This window comes from Pan paniscus, chromosome 11, assembly GCF_029289425.2.
Source record: "Pan paniscus chromosome 11, NHGRI_mPanPan1-v2.0_pri, whole genome shotgun sequence".
Lineage (NCBI taxonomy): Eukaryota > Metazoa > Chordata > Mammalia > Primates > Hominidae > Pan > Pan paniscus.
In genome coordinates, this window is record NC_073260.2 from 20154153 (window position 1) to 20178848 (window position 24696).

A 24696-nucleotide genomic window follows, 5' to 3' on the forward strand; every position below is an offset into this window, starting at 1 on the left:
TTGTCTCAAGATATTTTTCAGTTTCCCTTTTGATTTCTTCTTTGACCTATTGGTTGTTAAGGAGCATATTCTTTTATTTCCACGTACTTGTGAATATTTCAAGATTTCTCTTGTTACTGATTTCTAGTTTCATACCACTGTGGTTGGAAATAATACTAGATATAATTGTAATATTATTGAATTTACTAAAACTTGTTTTGAGGCCTAACATGTGATCTATCCTGGAGAATGTACCATGTGCTCTAGAAATGAATGTATAGTCTGCTGATGTTGAATAAAATGTTTTATTTATGTCTGTTAGGTCCATTTGGTCTAAAGTGCAGTTCATGTTCAGTATATTTTGGTTATTTTTCTGTCTGCTTGATCTATTCATTGTTGAAAACAGGGTATTAAAGTCCTCTACTGTTATTGTATAGATATTTATTTATTCCTTCAGGTTCATTAATATTTACTTTATATATTTACGTGCTCCAATGTTGGGTGCATATGTATATTTATATTTGCTATGTCCTCTTGATGAACTGATGCTTTTATTGTTATACAATGACCATCTTTCTCTCTTGAAATAATTTTTGACTTGAAGTCTATTTTATCTAATGTAAGCATAGCAACCCCTGTTCTCTTTTGACTACTATTTGCAAGAAATGTCTTCTTACATCCCTTCACTTTCAGCTGTGTGTCCTTTAAGCTAAAATGGGTCTCTTATAGGTAGCCTATAGTTGAGTCTTTTCTTTTGTCAATCTACTCAGCCACTCTATGTCTTTTGATTGGATATTTACAGTCAATGTCATTATTGATACGGAAGAATTTACTCCTGATATTGGGTAATTGTTTCCTGGTGGTTTAATAGATCCTTTTTTTCCTTTCTTCCTTGTTTACCTTTGTGGTTTGGTGATTTTCTGTAGTGCTAATCTTTGGTTTCTTTCTCTTTCTCATTTGTGTATCTCTGTAGTATTTTTTTTCTTTGTAGTTACTGTGAGGCTTACATAAAATATTTTGTAGTTATAATAGACCATTTTAAGCTGATAACTTAAATTTGGTTGCATATACCTTTTACCTTTACCCTCCCCCCAACTATTTATATTTTTGTTGCCACAATTTATATGTTTTATACTGTGCATTCCTTAAGAACTTACTGTGGCTACAGTCATTTTTGGTCATTTTAACTTTTAACTTTCATACTAGAGATTTGATAGATTTATATATCACTATTATAGTCATGGGATAGTCTGAATTTAATTATGAATTTACCTCTACCAGTGAGTTTTATGCTTTCATATATTTTCTTGGTAGTAATTATCATCCTTTTACTTTTAGTTGAAGTACTTCCCATTTTTTTTAAACATGGGGATCTTACTCTGTTGTCCTGGCTGAAGTGCAGTGGCATGATCATAGCTCACTGTAGCCTCAAACTCCTGGGTTCAAGTGATCCTCCCACCTCAGCCTCCCAAGTAGGTAGGATGACAGGCACATACCACCATGCTTGGCTAATTGTATTTTTTTATGATTATTTTTAAAACTTTTGTAGAGATGGGGTCTCACTGTGTTGGCCAGGCTGCTCTTAAACTCTTGGTCTCAAGTGATCCTCCCCTCTCAGCCTCCACAGTCTTTGAGATTACAGATGTGAGCCACCACGCCTGGCTCTAAACATTTTTTCTAAGGCTGGTCTAGTGGCAATGAATTTTCTCAGCTTTTCTTTGTCTGGGAAATACTTTATTTCCTCTTCATTTCTGTGCTAGGTGTAATATTCTTGATTGAAAGTTTTTTTTATTTTTACTTTCAGCACTTTAACTGTATCATCCTATTATTCCCTGGCCTTTTAAAATCATTTCTATGATGTCTTTGATATTTTGATTATAATGTGCCTTGTGGAGGACTTCTTTGGGTCGGACCTGTTTGGGAACCTATGAGTTTTGTGAATCTGGATGTTCATGTCTCTTCCAAGACTTGGGAAATGTTTAACAATTATATCGTTAAATAAGCCTTCTATGCCTTTCTTCATCTATTATTCCTCTTACACTCATCATGTAAGTACTTGTTTGCTTACTGGTGTCCCATAATCCCATATACTTTATTCACTCTTTTGAATTTATCCAATTTTTAAATTCCCCCTTTACTGGGCTATTTTAAAACACTTCCCTTCAAGTCCAGACTTTCTTTCTTTTACTTGATGTAGCCAGCTATTGAAGCTCTTAATTTTGTTTTTTAACTAATTCATTGAATTATTCAGCTTTAAGATTTCTCTTTGGTTCTTTTTAATGATATCTTTTTGTTGAATTTCTCCCAGATCATGAAGTTTTATTAATTTTATTGAATTATCTGTCAATATTCCCTTGTATCTCAATGAGTTTTGTTTTTAAAGATCGTTGTCTTGAATTCCTTTTTAGGCAATTCACAATTTCCATTTTGGAGGATTTGTTATTGGATAATTATTTTGTTCTTTTGGTGGTGTCATGTTTCCTTGTTTTTTCATGTTCTTTGTGTCCTTATGTTTATATCTGTGCATTTAGTGGACGATCACCAATTATAATTTTATAGAATAGCTGTCATAGAAAAAGACATTCCCCTGCAGGTGTCAGTTGGGTAAGGTGCTTAATTCTGGTTCTGGGTGGGTGCACTGGTGTAGCCATCATGCAACTTCTTCAGTTGTAATCAATGTCAGAAATTTCTGTGGGTACCTTAATAGCCTAGTCTACAAGACTTTGTGGCAGTGGTGGTGGCAAGGTAGATTGTTAAGGTTATTGGCAACAAGGGCTTCAGGGATCCTGTTGTTCTCATTTTTCCCACAGTGTGAAGACTTAGCTGAATTGAATTCCTTTCAGAGTTGGGTATAATATAGGTAACAGGCAGCCATAGTGGCACTGTTTTCCAGGACACAGGTGCTTAGAGTGGCAATGGAACTGGGGTCCTATGATCAGTGTCTTGTTGAATACTGTGGCCCATGTGACATGGGTGCGGCTTTACTTTCTTAGCTCTCCCACCAAGCAGAGGATTCCGATTCCAAGGCACTTCAGTAGCTCAGGCCCAGATGGCAGCGATGTAACCGTGACTCTGATCCTGGGTGTCAGGACACTGCACTGGTATGGCTCCAGGAAGGAAGAGGTGTTTCAGTGGCTCAGGTTCTGGGGAGCAGGATACAATTGCAGTTTGGGTTGGAGAGCCAGCAGGGCACAAAGACAACTCGGGCATCAGGAGAGAGGGTACTGCTTAGTGGTGACTCTGGACCCTGGAATGGTGGGACATAACAGCTACCCAAATCCTCTGAGGCACTGTAGAAACAAGAACCAGGAATGGCAGGGCGTGGCTGTGGCTTGGGCTCTAGGGTTCAAATAGCAGTGCAATATTGGCTTTACTAGGCATTGGAGGTAGGGCCTCTCAGTCGTGCATACTTCATAGGGCTGGTCCAGATCCAGGGCAGTAGGGCACTGTAGCAGTTTGACATAGTGGACAAGGTGATACAGATCAGCCAAGGCTGTGCTTCCCTGGGGGTCAGGTGCCGTGTGGACTCAAGCACCAGGGTTGTGGCTGCTCCCTGGGCCAAAGCTCCAATTACCTGAGACTAGTTGGTTCAGGTGCTAAGTGTGCAAGGCTGCTCTGCCAGCTTGGGCATGGCTTTTCTGCTGGGCTGGAGCACCTGGTCTCCAAGGGATAGAACACCACCAGGGCTTAGGCATGCGGTCATGGCTGCTTCCATGTGTCAAAGCTTCAGTTTCCTGGGGCCAAGGTACAGGTTACTTCAGGCATCCAGAAAGTGAGGCTTCTCTCCTGACTTGGGTGTGGCTTCTCTCCTGGGCCAGAGAACCTGGTCGTGGAGGGGCAGGGTGCCAAATTGCAGCTGTTCCCTGGCCAAAGCTTCCTTACTCTGGGGCTGGGGCAACAGGCTGGTTTAGGCAATGAGGGGACACAGCTGCCTTACCTTCGCAGACATAGCTTCTCCGCTGGGACAGACTGCCTGCTCCACCGAGCCTAGGCTGTGACCCTAACATCTGAGCCCATGCAGTGCCCTGGGCTCAGGTGCCAGGAGCAGGGCACAGCAACAAATGAAATGGGGGAGATGGAGTGCCTCCCAGGCAGCTTGTTCCCCATAGGTAAGGAACTGCAGCAGATTGGCTGGGGAATGGAGCACTACTGTGTATGATCATAGTGCAATGATGTCAGTGCCTCAGGGATGGAGAAGCGCAGTGGCTACTGGCCACTAGAGAAAAACACACGCTAGCAGGGCTTTGCTTTCAAACTGTCACAGTGCAGTAGCAGGTTGAATAAAAGGGTCGGGAGTGGGATACAACGTGGGCTTCTTTTCTGGAGTAGTACAGCTGTGCAAACTCCAGGCAGTTCCCTAAACTGGGCTCAGGGCCCATGAAGACTTTTCCCTTCAGGGAGAGGGCTCACCTGGTTCTGAGCTGATCCTGACCAGGGAGAGGAGGTAGCAGAGACAAGATGCTTTGTTTCCTTCTCTATAGAGTCATCCTTTTTTTCTGTGCCTCACAGGGTTTTCACCACCCCCTTACTGTACTTCAGTGCTCTCCGTTAGTCACTTTGGTCAAAATTTAGTTGTTTGTTCATTGTTTTGGTCCTTTTTTGTGTTGGGCAACGAGTGTTAGCCACCTCTAGTCAGTCATCTTGCTGACCACAAGCCTGTGATAATTTTAGTACAAAGGCTAATGCACTCTTCAGAGATGTTGTGAGGAAATATTTTGTTATGCAAGATTGTCCTTTAAAATCTCGTCAATCAAGATTGTTGTTTAGTGGATTTATCTTAAGGTTTCAGCCGCTGTCTAGGTGCATATTTTGTTGTTGTGTGTTGTCATTGTTCTTGTTAATGTTTTTTTGGTGTTCTTGAAAGCGGGTTTAAGTGAGGGCGAATGTACCATAAAATATTATTCTATTATTTGGAGAGGGGTATAGATAGTGTGGGTACCGAATGAGGGAAGGGAGGGGATGCTACCAGTTGGTGGGTATTCCAGTTATGATATAATCCCCAATGTGCATTCTAGGACTGGGGAACTACCACCGGAAGTACCCACTGGACCCACTGTGAGATGGACCTGAGCTAAAACTCCATTCATCATCTGACTTCCATAAACTCTTATTCTGATTGGTAGACCACAGTGATATTTTACATCTCCTGGAATTAATGTCAGTTTAGAGCCAGTGTGCAAAAGTCTTTGGAAAGCATTATTATTTCCTTTTCTCACTCAGTGTACAGTCACCCAGGTAAGATGTTATAGGCCTGTTTGGAGAAGGCTAGGAGGAAGATTAACAGTATAAATTTTGGGAAGTGTGCAGGCTTCTTCCTCAAGGGGAAGATTCTGGTTCTGGGCTTCCAGGTACTACTCGTGTGACCGCAAGCAGATTACTTAATGTCCCTGGACTCTGTTTCTCATCTGTCACAGGGACCAGGCCTTGCCTAAGTGTTATTTAGCTTTAAGGTTCTGGAATTGTCACTATAAACTCATAGGCAGCTCTCCCCAGGAGAAGTTGCTGCTTTGATAGTCCCTGACTACTGATTTTTGTGTGCATGCATGTGTGGAGTGGGGAGCAGGGGGTATAATTTGAGCAACCAAGACTTACTCTGAGTGTGTATTAAATTGTCCTATAAATAAGAGGCACAAGCCCACAATGTGAAGTCAGGCTAGCTCAGGGCATCTGACTGTCAATCACAAGTGCTTACAAGTGTCCTTCTAACTATGTGGCAATGAAGCTTTTAGCTGAGAATATCTTTGGAACTTTCTTCCTATTTATGGGCAGGAAAAAAAAGGTAGTGAGGTCCGAAATGGTGGCAAGCGAGGGTGTACAATCTAGGTGAGGGGCAGGGAGATGTGTGGCAGTGGCTGAGCTTCACTGCGAGTGCTGTCCAGGGTGTATTTAAGTCAACACTAGTAGGAATCTCTCCATTTGCACCCATGCTTGTTATTTTTCATCTGTAGCAAGTAGGGCAATTGACTCACTTGGTTGACGCAAGGCAAGAAAATAAGCATCTCCAGTTCCTTTCTGTTGTTTTTGTTTTTTTCTTTTTTTTTCCCCCCCTGTGGCTCAGAAGTAGCTTCCTGTTTGGAATAGAATCTGTAAGCTCAGGGGATTTAGTCAAAAATAGACGTAAGTCTTATAATTTCTACGGACTGCTCTTTTTAATCCCGTGTCAGAGCCATCACCCAATTCTCCTGTCTACCTCCACCCTCCACGTCCTGCCAACAAACTCACGCATGGGTGAGTTTTAGTCCCAGTGATGTGACAAGTCACTAGTGACCATCAGGAAGTTACTTCCCTTCTCTGAGCCTCAGTTTTTTCATATCGTTACAATGAAATGATACTCTCTCAACCGAGCCTGGGACACAAATAAATTGTGAGGATCAAAATTAGAGAACAAACAGAAGAGCTTCAGAAAGTTGGAAAGTGATATGAAAATGTCATGTTTTGCTGCCTTATTAATACCATTCTGATTGTTTTAAAGGACAATCTTTTTGGTAAATATTTTACTAAAGTATTACATACGTACAGAACGTGGAAACAACATAAATGTACAGTAAGATGAATCTTTACAAAGTGAATTCACACGTATGACCAGCACCAGATCAAAAACTAAGGCATTCTCTGTACTGTACAGCCCCCCGTGTCTTCTTCTAAGCCTTATCAACCTTCTCCCCAAGGGAATTATTTTTTTCCACTGCTTCATCCAGTGTAGGTCAGTTTTGCTTTATATATGAAGTGAACTCTTTGTGTCTGGTTTCTTTCACCTTTTCATCTTTCTAAATGGAGATATTCCTCCATTTTGTTTTGTTTTGTGTAGTTGTGGCTCACTCATTCTCAAAAATATTTTATTGTTTATATAGAATTCTCTTCTACTGCTGATGGTCATTTGACTAGTTTGGCATTATTCCAAATAGTACTGCAATCTTATACATGTCTTTATGTATGCCTTTTGGTTGTGTACATATTAGGCATGGAATTGCTGGGAGGTACTGTATTCATATGTTCAACTTACTGGCTATTTTAATACATGCTTCCAGTTTTCTGAATTTGTTGATGCAAGTTTTGTTCCTAGCAGTAGCCTAGGAGAGTTTCAATTGTTCCACAACCTTGATGACTTAGTGCTTACCTTCTTTTTAATTTTGTATTCTAATTTTATTTTGCCATCCTGCTGAGTAATATATCATTGCCAGTTTAATTTGCATTTTTCTGATAGTGAATGAAGTGGAGATTCATTGCATATTGACTTTTTGAATATTCTTTTTGATGAAGTGCCTGTCCATATCATTTGCCTATTTTCCCTTTTGGTTATCTGAATTTTGCTCACTGATTTGTAGTTGTTTACGTATTATCTTAGTCTGTTCAGGCTGCTATAATGAAATAACAAAGACTGGGGAGCACATAAGTAGCATGAATTTATTTTTCACGGCTCTGAAGGTTGGGAAGTCCGAGATCAAGGTACTGGTAGATTTGGTGTCTGGTAAGGGCTTTTGGGTTCACCTTCTACCTGTGTCTTCACATGTTGGAAGAGGCAAGGAGTCTCTCTTGTGTCTCATTTATGAGAACACTAATTCCACTCATGAGAGCTCCACTTTCATGACCTGATTAGCTCCCAAAGGCACCATCTTCTAATATCTTTACCTTGGAAATTGAAATTTCAACATACAAATTTGGGGGAGGGGTATACAAGCTTTCAGACCTTAGCATGTCTTATACATACAATCTCTTGTTAGCTAGAGGTATTGCAAATATATTCTGTCATTGAAAGTTGTCTTTTCATTCTATGGTATCTTTTGATGAATCTGTTTTAATTTTTGTATAGTCCTGTTAATCAATTATCTTCTTTTACGGTGAGCACTTTTAAGAAATCTTTGCCTACTGTCATAAAGATGCTCCCCTATATTTTCTCCTAAAAGTTGTTTTGTTGATGTTGTTGTTTTACTTTTTTCATTTAGATCTGCAAGCCGTCTGTTTTGATTTAGGAGTACAGAGGAAGTTAAGTGTCAAGATTTATTTTGTTTAATATGGATATTCAACTGATCCAGCAGCATTTGTTGAATTCTTTCCCACTCTGAGTTTTTAAATCTATAATTACTGATTTCAGAGGGATCATTTACTATGTGAGCTCAAGAGAAACACAGTTTGTTTGCATGAGAGACAGTGTGTACCTACTATATGTTAGAAACTTAATGCACATCATCTTATCTGAGCCTCAGAACAACCTTGCAAGGATTGTATTATTATTCCATTCTGTAGTTGAGAAAACTGAAGCTTAGAAAGGACAAGCAATTAACTCAAGGTTAAATAATGAGTAGCAGAGCTATGACTCAATACTCCTTTTTTTTTCTTTTTCGATTCCAAAGCTCATGTTAGCTCTTTCTTCTTCAAGTGTCTTGGTGACAGCATTCATTAGAACTCTGGAGACTGAATAACCAATGAGTTGAAGATATTAGGCTATGATCAACTGGGCTGTTTTAGTAACCAAGAGGAATAATTTTACTGAAGGCATTTATAAAGCATAGTTATTCCTTGCCCTCAGTAACAATCATGGTTAGTAATGGTCAGTCATTACTTCTTTTCACTGGAAGTCTCTCTAGAGCTTTGCATATTCCATCCTAGCTCTTAAGACAAAGTGAAAAGTAGATGTTACCTTCCCCATTTGACAGATAAGAATACTGAAGGCCAAAGAGGTCAGGTGACTTATTTAAGGTCAAATAGCAAGGCCAAACATCCAAGGTCAAATAGGGGTAGAGCAGGGCCCAGCACTTATTTAACTTACTCTCTCACCTGTGATCACCGCTTCTCACTGCCAAGATCATAGATCTAGATGACCATTATTGTACTTCAGGGTTAAGGCCCACTAGACCCTGGGTAGTCCCCTCTTATTTCATAGCTTTTTGGTTGAAGTCTGTTATTATATAGTCTAACTACTGCCCAAGAAGAATAAACCACTCTTGTAGCCCTCCACCAGGGAGTGTCCTGCTGTTTTTAGCCTTTCTGTCACCCTTGAGAGGCTCCGGGCGCCTTCCTTCACTTGTCTTCAGCACATTCATGCCCCAAAGCAAAATGCTGAATTTGAATATGCAGCTAATGTTGCCTGTCACCTCCTTCCAGACACAGAACTGTGTAATTGCAAAAATTGTTTTGTAATCCTCCTCAATTAAGCTCCTGACAACCTAATTTTAAAGACCCTATTGGATTTTTTACACTGATGCTCCTCTCCTTCTTCCTTCTTCCATCTTCCTCTGCCCTCTCCAGTAAGACCTATTACCTTCACTCCACAATTGAAAATTAGAAAATAGCTTCAGCATGACAAGGGACCGTAACATTTTCTTTTGGTATTTCTTCCTTATTATTATGAGCTACTCAATGAGGCTGTGACACCATGTGAAGAACTGAGAGAAGGAAAAACAGGTTATTAAAGCAATGTTAGAAACTCAAAGAGGGTAATGATTAAAAGCTAAATATTTATCTGGGAAAAATAGTGAACAGAGTGAGTCTGATGGCCAGTTATAATTCATACTAGCACATCCATAGCATTTCTGAGGCTGTTTTCAGCGGAATCTCAAGTATTCTGACACCACTGACTTGACGTATTCATCTCTTATAAATACCACTTCTTCTTTAACACACACACACACACACGCACAGAGAGAGTCACACACAGCACAACTAAAGAACAGCGCATCATCAGAAACCTAAAAAAACAACTGTTTGTCTTCTCAGTTTAGTCTGTGGTCTGTAGAATACACATTTTGTGGAGTCACAGAATTACTTGGGCACCCATTACAGTGTCAAAGAAATGCCAAGGAAAAAGCAAAGGGCATAAATAAAAGAATAATGCAGAGCTCCAATTTCATTTTTTTCCATTTCCTCTGTACTTTTAAATACACACTCCTGGTAGGCAAATGGGAGTTATGGATTATAGCTTTCTATTTTAACCTAGATCTGTTTTTCTTCCTCTCTCCTTGGCACTCGATTTGTATGATCTCCCCTAAAATGCCACTGGCCCCACACTGTATTCCCATCTTAGGCAAAACCTCCAATTAAAATCAGCAGGGAGTCTGCTTGAATTAGGAACCCCAGCCTGGGCTCCCCAGCCAGGGGGTTCTGAAAGGGAGATGTGTACCTTTGAAAGCACTGATGGGAAGCCCTGGGTGGCGGAGACTGTCCTCGAAATGATGAGCGACTCCATGCTGTGTCACCAGGAGACCTGTCAGGTTGCCAGAAATTCCTGGCTGAGGCAAAGACAGAACCTGCAGGGGGGTAGCTGAGGTGTTAACATGGTCCAGAGCCTCTTTCTTCTCCAGTCGGGGGTTTAGAGGGCAGGGAATATAGAGCATGGGCATTGAGGGAGTATTGGGTTTGGACCCAAGAATCCTGAACTTTGCTCTGCTACTCCCATGCTGTGTGACCAAGGTGAGTCGCAGTCTCTCTGTGGCCTTCAGTGCCCTCATCGGTGGGATAAAAGTCACAAGGGAATCCTATCTCATGGGGTTGATGTGAGGATAAAGTGGTAACTGCCATGATGTAGAAAACACTTAAGAAACACTGATTTTTTTGACCTCAGCAACCAAGTCTCTGTGTTCAGGCCTAAACGTGAGAAAGAAGAACATTCCCAAGGTTTCTTCTTGAAGTTTCTCTGCTTCTAATGGTCAAAACTGCTTTATTCAGAGTCAGTGTGGGTACCTATCAATCAGGCTCCAGGGTTTTCCAGTTTAGAAATGAAAATGCAACTTCCTTCTTTCTCTTACTTTCTCCTTCCTTCTCTCCTCTCAGCCCCCTATCAGAATGAATTGAAATCCCATCCAACAGAAAGATGCTGATTTGGATGTATTGCATCTCAGCTTTGGCTGCAGATGGAAGATGCTTTGGATCCTTAGGGACAGAGAAAAGCACTTTAAAACCTGCTCCTCCCTGCCTCACACTGACTGGCTTTCAGTGGGGTTGTGTCAGCCTTTGTGAGACCCTCCCCTCTGGAGCAGCCTATTAAGCTGCTTCTCTGTTGCCGGGGTTGAGGAAGGCTATCACCAACTAGCCTGGGAAATGGTATTTATAGATCGCAATCCCTGCTATCCCTGATCCCCAGCATCTCCCTATGCACTTGTCGGGAGCCCCAATTATCTGTGAGTGGAGGAGAGGGACCCTGGCAGGTCCAGAGGAAGCAAGGAATGTGATAATAGGCCCTTCACAGGCTCAAACTTTCAGTATTTTTCCGTTATTTCAATTTATTTCTTGTGTCTTGCTTTCTTCTTCTTACTCACCATATCATTATAATTTTACATTATGATACCTAGAAGAAAGTGCACTGATAACTTATCTGAGATCACAAAGGTACTCCACATTCAGATACCAAATTTTGTGATCTCAGACAAGTCATCTCACTTCTCAAGGACTCATTTTTCTTGGCCTGTAACATGGAGGTGGTTTCATGTGCTGTTCAGGGAGACAGTATGAAGAGCCTCCAGCACTATGCCTGGTATACAGTGAGAACTCAATAGTTGTAAGTCACTGATGCTCTCAGCTGGTTTAGGTCACTGCCTACAATTGAACCTTGTAGAGTTTATGACTATCCATGATAACTACTGAGAGAACTGGCTGGAGATAGGGGAGGTATAGGAGATTGATTTGATTGAGGCTTTTTCCTCATTATTGCAATTTGCTTGCATTCAAAAGACACACACACACACACACACACAATGAAATGAGCTTTTTGTGGTTCTAATCTCAAAATGAAATATTGAAAAGCAAAAGAAAGTTTGTTGACCCGGGGGATCAGGACTCACTGGTAACATTGCTTTACCTCTCTGCCCCCACTGTCTCTGCAGTTGGCCTCTCTAGAAAGGGAGGAGAATGGACAACTAGCCCACCCTTAAATGGCCCATCCAATAGTTGAATTAGGAACCCCAGCCTGGGCTCTTTCCCAAATCTGTGAGTTAACACAGATCATGCCTTGGCTGCATCTCTTTGTTTCTATCCTACCCACTCTAATTTCATTCCATCTCATCCTCCCTGTTCAGGGTCTCCTCCATAGCCTCTGTCTGCTCATTTGCTCCACATTTCCACACCATCTCCAACACCAAGTCCTTTTCTCCACTTATCACCCTTCCCCACTCTCCACCTTTCCCCTCTGTTTTCTTTCCTCTTTCCCTCAGCCTCGTGCTCCCTGCTCCCCGTGAACACCACCTGCTTTCTAAGTCCTCTTGCTGTGTCATTAATGCCTTCTTTGATACAGCCCACAACCTCATGATTATTCTGAGGTCAGGAGATGCAGGTGCCACGCAGCTCGCGAATGTATCTCAGAGGCCCTCTGTCCCCAATTCCTCCTGCCTGACAGGGCTGGAATCCTAATTTGCCACTAGCCTCGTTGCTTATTGCAGCATCACCAGGAACTTTCATCTTTTTATTTCCCTCACCGAGGATTCTGAGAGTTCAGCCACAATGAAGCATTGATTCAAGGAGTGGGGGCTGTGGTCCTTACAAAGGGTCCCAATGATGAGACACGAGAAAGGGGGCGCTCTACGGGGTTATAGAATGCCTTGCAGATGGGAACAGAGGAACTCTAAATGGGGTACTGTCCTGTCACTTGGAGAGGGAGTGACAGGGGCAAGTGTGGGCCATGTGAAAGGGGCATTTTGAAATGACGCTCTCGTCAGATGGAACCACGCAATCAGGGCCGTGTGGAGGGCCCCTGCAGCTCACAAAAATATCAGATGACTCATACCCAATATTCAGTCAATGTTCTGGTTTGGGAGGTGGGAGCCACATAGCTCATTATTATTCCAGCTCCGTTTCCTGAAGGCTGGGCCTGCTGCTGTTCTCCAGGCTGTAATAGGATTGGTCTCACGAAGCAGAAACTGGGGAGGCCTGGAGCTGTGTGGGTGGATGGTACGGAAAACGAATACTGCAGTCCTGAGGGGAGAGGTAGAAGTTTGTTTTTCCTTTTTTAAATGAAAACTAACAAGAAAAATATGAATATTCTTTATGCATTCATTCATCAAACATTGATTCACTCAGCAAGCATTTGTAGAGCCAGCCTCTGGGCTAGGTGCTCGGAGAAGGGACCTCTCCTCTCAAGCCTAAGAGCCTAGAGGGGAAACTGACAAAGAAACGAGGGGTTTCAATACAGTGTTTTGAATACTGTCAGGGAGGTTTTATCGCCAGGTCCGGATGGTTCTGTAGATTTAAAAAGGAGAGGGTTTCAAGGAGCCCACTAATTATTCCGCCATTTTCTCCCAGCCGATAAGCAACTCATTGAAAGCAAAGCATGCTGGGAAGCCATTTCAACAGTATCCATTTTCAAATGGATATAACAAAATGGTTTTCCTCAAACTCCAGAGCGATAGTGAAATCCCTGAGAGTGTCTCAATACCTTCAAAGGAAGAGCTTATTCTCTGGGATAAGAGTACTTTTTATTATTACCTTTTCCGTAATTGCTCTGTGCCAGGCTCTTTTAAGCACTTTAAATATATTATCTCACTGAATCCTCTCACCAGCTGCCTAAGATGGGCTTTATTATCCTCATTTTAGATATTGATACTGAGACTTAAAGAGATGAAGTGACTTGATCCCGGTTATAGAATGCAGCTTTGAACTCAGCTCCGCTGGGGCCAACAACCATACTTTTCAACATTGGGCTCTACTGCCTAATTAGGCTCTTGGTGTTTGTGGTTTGGGGATTGTGGCTCATCAGTGGAAGTGATAGAATAAATGGATTGTTAACACTTCCTACCACAGAGAGTACAATGCAAATTAGCTTCTGTTTCTAGTTTTATAAGATGAAGATCAGGAACCACTGAGAGCATCATCGTCATCATCATCATCACCATCACCATCTCCACAGCACGACAGCCTTAGGAAAGGTGCTCTTGACTCTCGCTTGACAGACAATGCAAAAAGCCACAGCTGTGAGCCAGGAGACTACTCTGATTGTTTGACTCTGAGCATGTCCTTTCACCCTTAGCTTCCATTGCCATGTCTGTAAAATATTGCTGACAGTCCCTTTGCAGGAATAACAACCGCTTTTATTGAGCTCTTAATAAGTACCAAGTTTGGGGCTAAGCCTTCACATAAAAATTCATATAATCCTCACATAGCTCTGCGTGGTAGGAATGATTAGGAAGGTGAAGAAAACTGCCCAGCATTACCTCAGCTTGCAGGTGGAGGAGCCAGGATTTTCAGCTGTCTCTGACTGACCTCAAGTCCCAAGGTATTTTTAGGGTGTTGCTGTGAGGCTCAAGCGAGAAAATTGGAGTGAATATACCCTGTGCAGGGTAAAAAGTGCTAGACACACAAGGGTTTATTAGTAGCATGGAAGACAGCCAAAGGGTGACTTGAATAGAAAAAAGGAAAGATGAGAGGCCTCTAAGCTGACTGCCTTGCATATTTGTTCCTACTCTGATGCTGCTTCTTATCTGATGGAATATCTGTCTTCATTAGAATGTTTCGGTGGCTGAAATCAGATTATAGACTTTGGTATCATTTATAGTGTTGAGGGCCTGTGGGGAGGGGGCCCAGAGGCTGCAATAGAAATCAACTAAATGGAGAGTTTGGAGCTCTGGAAAAATGCAGGGAAATAACTCCCCCCCCCCCCTTTTTTTTAATTATACTCTAAGTTTTGGGATACATGTGCAGAACGTGCAGGTTTGTTACATAGGTATACATGTGCTATGGTGGTTTGCTGCACCCATCAGCCCATCATCTACATAAGGTATTTCTCCTAATGCTATCTCTCCCCTAGCCCCCCAACCCCTGACAAACCCCAGTGTGTAGTGTTCAACTCCCACTTACTAGTGTTTCGTTTTCTGTTCTCATGTTTGTTAGTTTGCTGACTGTGATGGTTTCCAGCTTAATCCATGTCTGTGCAAAGGACACGAACTCATCCTTTTTTATGGATGCATAGTATTCCGTGGTGTGTATGTGCCATATTTTCTTTTTTTTATACTTTAAGTTTTAGGGTACATGTGCACATTGTGCAGGTTAGTTACATATGTATACATGTGCCATGCTGGTGCGCTGCACCCACTAACTCGTCATCTAGCATTAGGTATATCTCCCAATGGTATCCCTCCCCCCACCCCACCACAGTCCCCAGAGTGTGATATTCCCCTTCCTGTGTCCATGTGATCTCATTGTTCAATTCCCACCTATGAGTGAGAATATGTGGTGTTTGGTTTTTTGTTCTTGCGATAGTTTACTGAGAATGATGATTTCCAATTTCATCCATGTCCCTATAAAGGACATGAACTCATCATTTTTTATGGATGCATAGTATTCCATGGTGTATATGTGCCACATTTTCTTAATCCAGTCTATCATTGTTGGACATTTGGCTTGGTTCCAAGTCTTTGCTATTGTGAATAATGCCGCAGTAAACATACGTGTGCATGTGTGTTTATAGCAGCATGATTTATAATCCTTTGGGTATATACCCAGTAATGGGATGGCTGGGCCAAATGGTATTTCTAGTTCTAGATCCCTGAGGAATTGCCACACTGACTTCCACAATGGTTGAACTAGTTTACAGTCCCACCAACAGTGTAAAAGTGTTCCTATTTATTTCTCCACATCCTCTCCAGCACCTGTTGTTTCCTGACTTTTTAATGATTGCCATTCTAACTGGTGTGAGATGGTATCTCATTGTGGTTTTGATTTGCATTTCTCTGATGGCCAGTGATGATGAGCATTTTTTCATGTGTCTGTTGGCTGCATAAATGTCTTCTTTTGAGAAGTGTCTGTTCATGTCCTTCGCCCACTTTTTGATGGGGTTGTTTGTTTTTTTCTTGTAAATTTGTTTGAGTTCATTGCAGATTCTGGATATTAGCCCTTTGTCAGATGAGTAGGTTGCAAAAATTTTCTCCCATTTTGTAGGTTGCCTGTTCACTCTGATGGTAGTTTCTTTTGCTGTGCAGAAGCTCTTTAGTTTAATTAGATCCCATTTGTCAATTTTGGCTTTTGTTGCCATTGCTTTTGGTGTTTTAGACATGAAGACCTTGCCCATGCCTATGTCCTGAATGGTAATGCCTAGGTTTTCTTCTAGGGTTTTTGGTCTAACGTTTAAGTCTTTAATCCATCTTGAATTGATTTTTGTATAAGGTGTAAGGAAGGGATCCAGTTTCAGCTTTCTACATATGGCTAGCCAGTTTTCCCAGCACCATTTATTAAATAGGGAATCCTTTCCCCATTGCTTGTTTTTCTCAGGTTTGTCAAAGATCAGATAGTTGTAGGTGTGCGGCATTATTTCTGAGGACTCTGTTCTGTTCCATTGGTCTATATCTCTGTTTTGGTACCAGTACCATGCTGTTTTGGTTACTGTAGCCTTGTAGTATAGTGTGAAGTCAGGTAGTGTGATGCCTCCAGCTTTGTTCTTTGGGCTTAGGATTGACTTGGTGATGTGGGCTCTTTTTTGGTTCCATATGAACTTTAAAGTAGTTTTTTCCAACTCTGTGAAGAAAGGCATTGGTAGCTTGATGGGGATGGCATTGAATCTGTAAATTACCTTGGGCAGTATGGCCATTTTCACGATATTGATTCTACCTACCCATGAACATGGAATGTTCTTCCATTTGTTTGTATCCTCTTTTATTTCCTTGAGCAGTGGTTTGTAGTTCTCCTTGAAAAGGTCCTTCTTGTCCCTTGTAAGTTGGATTCCTAGGTATTTTATTCTCTTTGAAGCAACTGTGAATGGGAGTTCACTCATGATTTGGCTCTGTTTTTCTGTTATTGGTGTATAAGAATGCTTGTGATTTTTGTACATTGATTTTGTATCCTGAGACTTTGCTGAAGTTACTTATCAGCTTAAGGAGATTTTGGGCTGAGACGATGGGGTTTTCTAGATATACAATCATGTCATCTGCAAACAGGGACAATTTGACTTCCTCTTTTCCTAATTGAATACCCTTTATTTCCTTCTCCTGCCTAATTGCCCTGGCCAGAACTTCCAACACTATGTTGAATACCAGTGGTGAGAGAGGGCATCCCTGTCTTGTGCCAGTTTTCAAAGGGAATGCTTCCAGTTTTTGCCCATTGAGTATGATATTGGCTGTGGGTTTGTCATAGATAGCTCTTATTATTTTGAAATACATCCCATCAATACCTAATTTATTGAGAGTTTTTAGCCTGAAGGGTTGTTGAATTTTGTCAAAGGCTTTTTCTGCATCTATTGAGATAATCATGTGGTTTTTGTCTTTGGCTCTGTTTATATGCTGGATTACATTTATTGATTTGCATATATCAAACCAGCCTTGCATCCCAGGGATGAAGCCCACTTGATCATGGTGGATAGGCTTTTTGATGTGCTGCTGGATTCGGTTTGCCAGTATTTTATTGAGGATTTTTGCATCAATGTTCATCAAGGATATTGGTCTAAAATTCTCTTTTTTGGTTGTGTCTCTGCCTGGCTTTGGTATCAGAATGATGCTGGCCTCATAAAATGAGTTAGGGAGGATTCCCTCTTTTTCTATTGATTGGAATAGTTTCAGAAGGAATGGTACCAGTTCCTCCTTGTACCTCTGGTAGAATTCGGCTGTGAATCCATCTGGTCCTGGACTCTTTTTGGTTGGTAAACTATTGATTATTGCCACAATTTCAGATCCTGTTATTGGTCTATTCAGAGATTCAACTTATTCCTGGTTTAGTCTTGGGAGAGTGTATGTGTCGAGGAATTTATCCATTTCTTCTAGATTTTCTAGTTTATTTGCTTAGAGGTGTTTGTAGTATTCTCTGATGGTAGCTTGTATTTCTGTGGGATTGGTGGTGATATCCCCTTTATCATTTTTTATTGTGTCTATTTGATTCTTCTCTCTTTTCTTCTTTATTAGTCTTGCTAGTGGTCTATCAATTTTGTTGATTCTTTCAAAAAACCAGCTCCTGGATTCATTAATTTTTGAAGGGTTTTTTTGTGTCTCTATTTCCTTCAGTTCTGCTCTGATTTTAGTTATTTCTTGCCTTCTGCTAGCTTTTGAATGTGTTTGCTCTTGCTTTTCTAGTTCTTTTAATTGTGATGTTAGTTAGAGTGTCAATTTTGTATCTTTCCTGCTTTCTCTTGTGGGCATTTAGTGCTATAAATTTCCCTCTACACACTGCTTTGAATGCGTCCCAGAGATTCTGGTATGTTGTGTCTTTGTTCTCATTGGTTTCAAAGAACATCTTTATTTCTGCCTTCATTTCGTTATGTACCCAGTAGTCATTCAGGAGCAGGTTGTTCAGTTTCCATGTAGTTGAGCGGTTTTGAGTGAGTTTCTTAATCCTGAGTTCTAGTTTGATAGCACTGTGGTCTGAGAGACAGTTTGTTTTAATTTCTGTTCTTTTACATTTGCTGAGGAGAGCTTTACTTCCAAGTATGTGGTCAATTTTGGAATAGGTGTGGTGTGGTGCTGAAAAAAAATGTATATTCTGTTGATTTGGGATGGAGAGTTCTGTAGATGTCTATTAGGTCAGCTTGGTGCAGAGCTGAGTTCAAGTCCTGGATATCCTTGTTGACTTTCTGTCTCATTGATCTATCTAATGTTGACAGTGGGGTGTTAAAGTCTCCCGTTATTAATGTGTGGGAGTCTAAGTCTCTTTGTAGGTCACTCAGGACTTGCTTTATGAATCTTGGTGCTCCTGTATTGGATGCATATATATTTAGGATAGTTAGCTCTTCTTGTTGAATTGATCCCTTTACCATTATGTAATGGCCTTCTTTGTCTCTTTTGATCTTTGTTGGTTTAAAGTCTGTTTTATCAGAGACTAGGATTGCAACCCCTGCCTTTTTTTGTTTTCCATTTGCTTGGTAGATCTTCCTCCATCCTTTTCTTTTGAGCCTTTGTGTGTCTCTGCACGTGAGATGGGTTTCCTGAATAGAGCACACTGATGGGTCTTGACTCTTTATCCAATTTGCCAGTCTGTGTCTTTTAATTGGAGCATTTAGTCCATTTACATTTAAAGTTAATAGTGTTATGTTTGAATTTGATCCTGTCATTATGATGTTAGCTGGTTATTTTGCTCATTAGTCGATGCAGTTTCTTCCTAGTCTCGATGGTCTTTACATTTTGGCATGATTTTGCAGCGGCTGGTACCGGTTGTTCCTTTCCATGTTTAGCGCTTCCTTCAGGAGCTCTTTAGGGCAGGCCTGGTGGTGACAAAATCTCTCAGCATTTGCTTGTCTGTAAAGTATTTTATTTCTCCTTCACTTATGAAGCTTAGTTTGGCTGGATATGAAATTCTGGGTTGAAAATTCTTTTCTTTAAGAATGTTGAATATTGGCCCCCACTCTCTTCTGGCTTGTAGGGTTTCTGCCGAGAGATCCGCTGTTAGTCTGATGGGCTTCCCTTTGAGGGTAACTCGACCTTTCTCTCTGGCTGCCCTTTACATTTTTTCCTTCATTTCAACTTTGGTGAATCTGACAATTATGTGTCTTGGAGTTGCTCTTCTCAAGGAGTATCTTTGTGGTGTTTTCTGTATTTCCTGAATCTGAATGTTGGCCTGCCTTGCTAGATTGGGGAAGTTCTCCTGGATAATATCCTGCAGAGTGTTTTCCAACTTGGTTCCATTCTCCCCATCACTTTCAGGTACACCAATCAGACGTAGATTTGGTCTTCTCACATAGTCCCATATTTCTTGGAGGCTTTGCTCATTTCTTTTTCTTTTTTCTCTAAACAACTTCCCTTCTCGCTTCATTTCATTCATCTTCCATTGCTGATACCCTTTCTTCCAGTTGATCGCATCGGTTCCTGAGGCTTCTGCATTCTTCACGTAGTTCTTGAGCCTTGGTTTTGAGCTGCATCAGCTCCTTTAAGCACTTCTCTGTATTGGTTATTCTAGTTATGCATTCTTCTAAATTTTTTTCAAAGTTTTCACTTTGCCTTTGGTTTGAATGTCCTCCCGTAGCTCAGAGTAATTTGATCGTCTGAAGCCTTCTTCTCTCAGCTTGTCAAAGTCATTCTCCATCCAGCTTTGTTCCGTTGCTGGTGAGGAACTGCGTTCCTTTGGAGGAGGAGAGGCGCTCTGCTTTTTAGAGTTTCCAGTTTTTCTGTTCTGTTTTTTCCCCATCTTTGTGGTTTTATCTACTTTTGGTCTTTGATGATGGTGATGTACAGGTGGGTTTTTGGTGTGGATGTCCTTTCTGTTTGTTTGTTAGTTTTCCTTCTAACAGACAGGACCCTCAGCTGCAGGTCTGTTGGAAAACCCTGCCCTGTGAGGTGTCAGTGTGCCCCTGCTGGGGGGGTGCCTCCCAGTTAGTTAGGCTGCTCGGGGGTCCGGGACCCACTTGAGGAGGCAGTCTGCCTGTTCTCAGATCTCCAGCTGCGTGCTGGGAGAACCACTGCTCTCTTCAAAGCTGTCAGTCAGACAGGGACATTTAAGTCTGCAGAGGTTACTGCTGTCTTTTTGTTTGTCTGTGCCCTGCCCCCAGAGGTAGAGCCTACAGAGGCAGGCAGGCCTCCTTGAGCTGTGGTGGGCTCCACCCAGTTCGAGCTTCCCGGCTGCTTTGTTTACCTAATCAAGCCTGGGCAATGGCGGGTGCCCCTCCCCCAGCCTCACTGCCACCTTGCAGTTTGATCTCAGACTGCTGTGCTAACAATCAGCGAGACTCCGTGGGCATAGGACCCTCCGAGCCAGGTGCGGGATATAATCTCATGGTGCGCCGTTTTTTAAGCCTGCCAGAAAAGCACAGTATTCAGGTGGGAGTGACCCGATTTTCCAGGTGCCATCGGTCACCCCTTTCTTTGACTCGGAAAGGGAACTCCCTGACCCCTTGCGCTTCCCAAGTGAGGCAATGCCTTGCCCTGCTTCAGCTCGGCGCACGGTGCGCACACCCACTGACCTGTGCCCACTGTCTGGCACTCCCTAGTGAGATGAACCCAGTACCTCAGATGGAAATGCAGAAATCACTGTCTTCTGCGTCGCTCACACTGGGAGCTGTAGACCAGAGCTGTTCCTATTCGGCCATCTTGGCTCCTCTGCCACATTTTCTTTATCCAGTCTATCATTGATGGGCATTTTGGTTGGTTCCAAGTCTTTGCTATTGTGGACAGTGCTGCAATAAACATCGTGTACATGTCTTTATAGTAGAATGATTTATAATCCTTTGGGTATATACCCAATAATGGGATTGCTGGGTCAAATGTTATTTCTCGTTGTAGATCCTTGAGGAATCGCCACAGTCTTTCACAATGGTTGAACTGACTTATACTTGCACCAACAGTGTAAAAGTGTTCCTGTTTCTCCACACCTTCTCCATCATCTGTTGGGAAATAACCCCTTTCTAACATGTTCTAAAAAACCACCATGAGGATCATGTAACATCATCAATAGAGAATCACTACATGATTTCTAGAGTATGATAAAATAATTTGTTTTTGTTGAAGTTGGTAGATGTTATACACCCTCATGGGAGGAATCTGTAATGGGGGTTGAAACATGTGGTTTAAGTAAACAAATAACCCCTAAGGTCTTTTTCATTGCTGATTGTTTACAATATGTTGTCATCCAGAAGGGGTATTTGAGTCTAGACACTTTCATTTCCTGAATCACACTTTTCTGGGACTAGTGTATAATGGAATCAAAGAGCTGGAAGGACCCCAAGGAACATTTACTCCAACCCCTTCACTTTGCAGATGAGGACATTGAACATTAGGAAGGTAAAGTACAATGTCATGCAGCTGGTTTGTGGCATTACGAGGAGCTACAATGTAGTTCTTACGTTTATATTCGATGCCCTTCCTATTGTCACTGCGCCATCCAGTCCTTTCATCCTTTGGGCAGCTCCAGTTTGCATTATCAGTTGGATAACTGTAACTAACTCACAGACCCACTCATGGTAGCTAACCTTCTCCATTTTTCCTTTATCTCCCAGGACAATTCAGCAGTGGCTTGCAAGGGTCCAGTCGCTCCTCTACTGTAATGAGAATGGGTTTTGGGGAACCTTCCTGGAGAGCCAGCGGAGCTGCGTGTGCCACGGCAGCACCACGCTGTGCCAGCGCCCCATCCCCTGCGTGATAGGCGGGAACAACAGCTGTGCCATGTGCAGCCTGGCCAACATCTCCCTCTGCGGCTCCTGCAACAAGGGCTACAAGCTGTATCGAGGCCGCTGCGAACCACAGAACGTGGACTCGGAGCGGAGCGAGCAGTTCATCAGCTTTGAGACCGACCTGGACTTCCAGGACCTGGAGCTGAAGTACCTGCTGCAGAAGATGGACTCACGCCTCTACGTCCACACCACCTTCATCAGCAACGAGATCCGCCTCGACACCTTCTTTGACCCTCGGTGGCGCAAGCGCATGTCCCTCACACTCAAGAGCAACAAGAACCGCATGGACTTCATCCACATGGTGATCGGCATGTCCATGCGCATCTGCCAGATGCGCAACAGCAGCCTGGACCCCATGTTCTTTGTCTATGTCAACCCCTTTAGCGGGAGCCATTCGGAGGGCTGGAACATGCCCTTCGGGGAATTTGGCTACCCACGCTGGGAGAAGATCCGTCTCCAAAACAGCCAGTGCTACAACTGGACTCTTTTGCTGGGCAATCGGTGGAAAACATTTTTCGAGACGGTCCACATCTACCTACGTAGTCGGACTCGGCTACCTACCCTACTGCGAAATGAGACTGGCCAGGGCCCTGTGGACCTGTCCGATCCCTCCAAGAGGCAGTTCTACATCAAGATCTCAGATGTGCAGGTGTTCGGGTATAGCCTGAGGTTCAATGCCGACCTCCTGCGCAGTGCGGTGCAGCAGGTCAACCAGTCCTACACACAGGGCGGCCAGTTCTATTCCTCTTCTTCGGTGATGCTCCTCTTGTTGGATATTCGGGACCGAATTAATCGCCTGGCCCCTCCTGTGGCCCCGGGGAAACCCCAGCTGGACTTGTTCTCCTGTATGCTGAAACACCGCCTGAAACTGACCAACAGCGAGATCATCAGGGTGAACCACGCCTTGGACCTGTACAACACGGAGATCCTCAAACAGTCGGACCAGATGACAGCCAAACTCTGCTAACCCGGGACTCCTTGCCATGGACTTTTCCTGTTGTTGTACACACACAACAGAACAAAATGAAGCAAAACAAAACAAAACAAAAAAACCCACAAAAATTTGTAAAATGTAATTAATATTCAAAGAAAAGGAGGAAAAATCTTCATTTGTTGGAAATGAAAACGTTCTAGCAACTGTATAAAAGCGTTGGGCATGTTTGTTATTTCTATACTCACTCTGTCATGAAGAAGGGTCTCAGCCTTTTGTGGAGCATTGAGGGAGTTGCTTCTTAGGCCTCAGGTGCTGTATTGGGGGAGAAGGGAGAAAGCATATGCAATGAATTGTAAAGATCTCTGCTGTGCAGGTGCTAAGATTAAACACTAAAAAGAAAGAGAGATATATGTAATGTACAACTGACACTGCCATTTTTCCTTTTTGGAGGAAATGGACATAGATAAAGAAGATATTTCTTCAGTTAAGATTTATTCCCTCTTTATGCTTAATTCCTTGTGTGTGTATGTGTTTTCTCTTCTTTTTGACTCTCACACAGGGGTGGGAATACAGTGACAATGCTATCTTACCCATAGGGCATCTTTCATTCTGAATACCTTAAAACTAATGCAAGCTGGCCAGTAGGTGGGATTAGGAGGGGGTACATTCACATAGTCACAGGACAATAAGTAATTTTGGATATCAGCTCATCAAACTCCTTAGTTTGAGAAATAGGCTCAGAGAAGAATGGCATGCCCATGATTACACCCAGAGTTACTGCCTGAATGAGGGCTTGACCCTCACTTTCTGACTCCCTTGGCAATGCACCTTCTTCCAAATTACACTGGCTGCTTTTGTATTTCCTCCTTCAACATAGTTGCCAAGGGATGAAGGTTTTTTTCAGTCTGAGGTTGTTTAGAGAGAGAGTTTGAAGAAATTTCTCCCCCTTTGCTTTCTAAAAAAAAAAAAATTTAGGTTTCCCAGAAATTCTTTCTATATTAAAGGTAAAGTTTTTTAGTTTAAATAAAATCAGTGACCAAAAAAACAGGGTAAGTTTTAATATTGCGTTGGTTTGCCAGACAGACAGAATTCCCTAAGAAGTCTAAATAAATATATATATATCTGTCTCCTTTGATAATACATATGCACGTCTACCACCTATACACCCACTCCCATTCCCCACACACAGAAATATAAACACTGCCACTTCCTTGGCATCCGTGAAAGGGTGACAGGCCTTATGAGGGTTAAATCAGGATGATAGACTAAGAAAGACAGCTTTAACTTGGGGGTTAAATCAGGATGAAAGACTAACAAAGACAGCTCATTTGAAGGCAGTTCTGTAAAGGATTTGGTCAAACATCACTTCTTAGTCTCCAGAAACTCTGAGTTCATCTTTTTGCTAAGGTAGTACTTGCAAGAGATTCTTCCTAAGCATCTGGATCCTCATTTCTGCATTGGCAGAGAAATGCAGAATCACAAAATTTTAAGGTTGGAAGAGAAAATAGAACTACTGTGATCTAAACTTCTTCCAGTGCAAATCTCTCTCTTCATCATTGGGAAATCACCACCATTCACTGACTAGATCATACCAGGGACAGGGAGCTAGCTAATTAGCTCTATCTTCCACTTTCTTTGAATTATTAACATTATTTCACGGAAGAAGAGTAATAGCTCCCATTCCAGCTTGTGTTATAAACCAGATCTAATTGGAATATCCTTCCATACTTTGACCAGCTTTGCATATTTCACCCATTGGCTCCAGTTCTGCAATGTGCATTTCCTT

General features: G+C 42.2%; 1 protein-coding gene across 2 annotated transcripts in view; it reads left to right on the forward strand.

The window, feature by feature from the left end:
- BRINP1 (BMP/retinoic acid inducible neural specific 1) overlaps positions 1 to 23404 on the forward strand; it is a 203339-nt gene extending 179935 nt beyond the window's left edge. For both annotated transcript variants that reach the window (XM_003833086.5, XM_063593923.1), the window contains one exon: positions 21803 to 23404. In XM_003833086.5, the coding sequence (XP_003833134.1) occupies positions 21803 to 22943 (1141 nt within the window). In that variant the 3' untranslated portion in view covers positions 22944 to 23404. The remainder of the gene's footprint in view (positions 1 to 21802) is intronic.
- The last annotated feature ends 1292 nt before the right edge of the window (positions 23405 to 24696 follow it).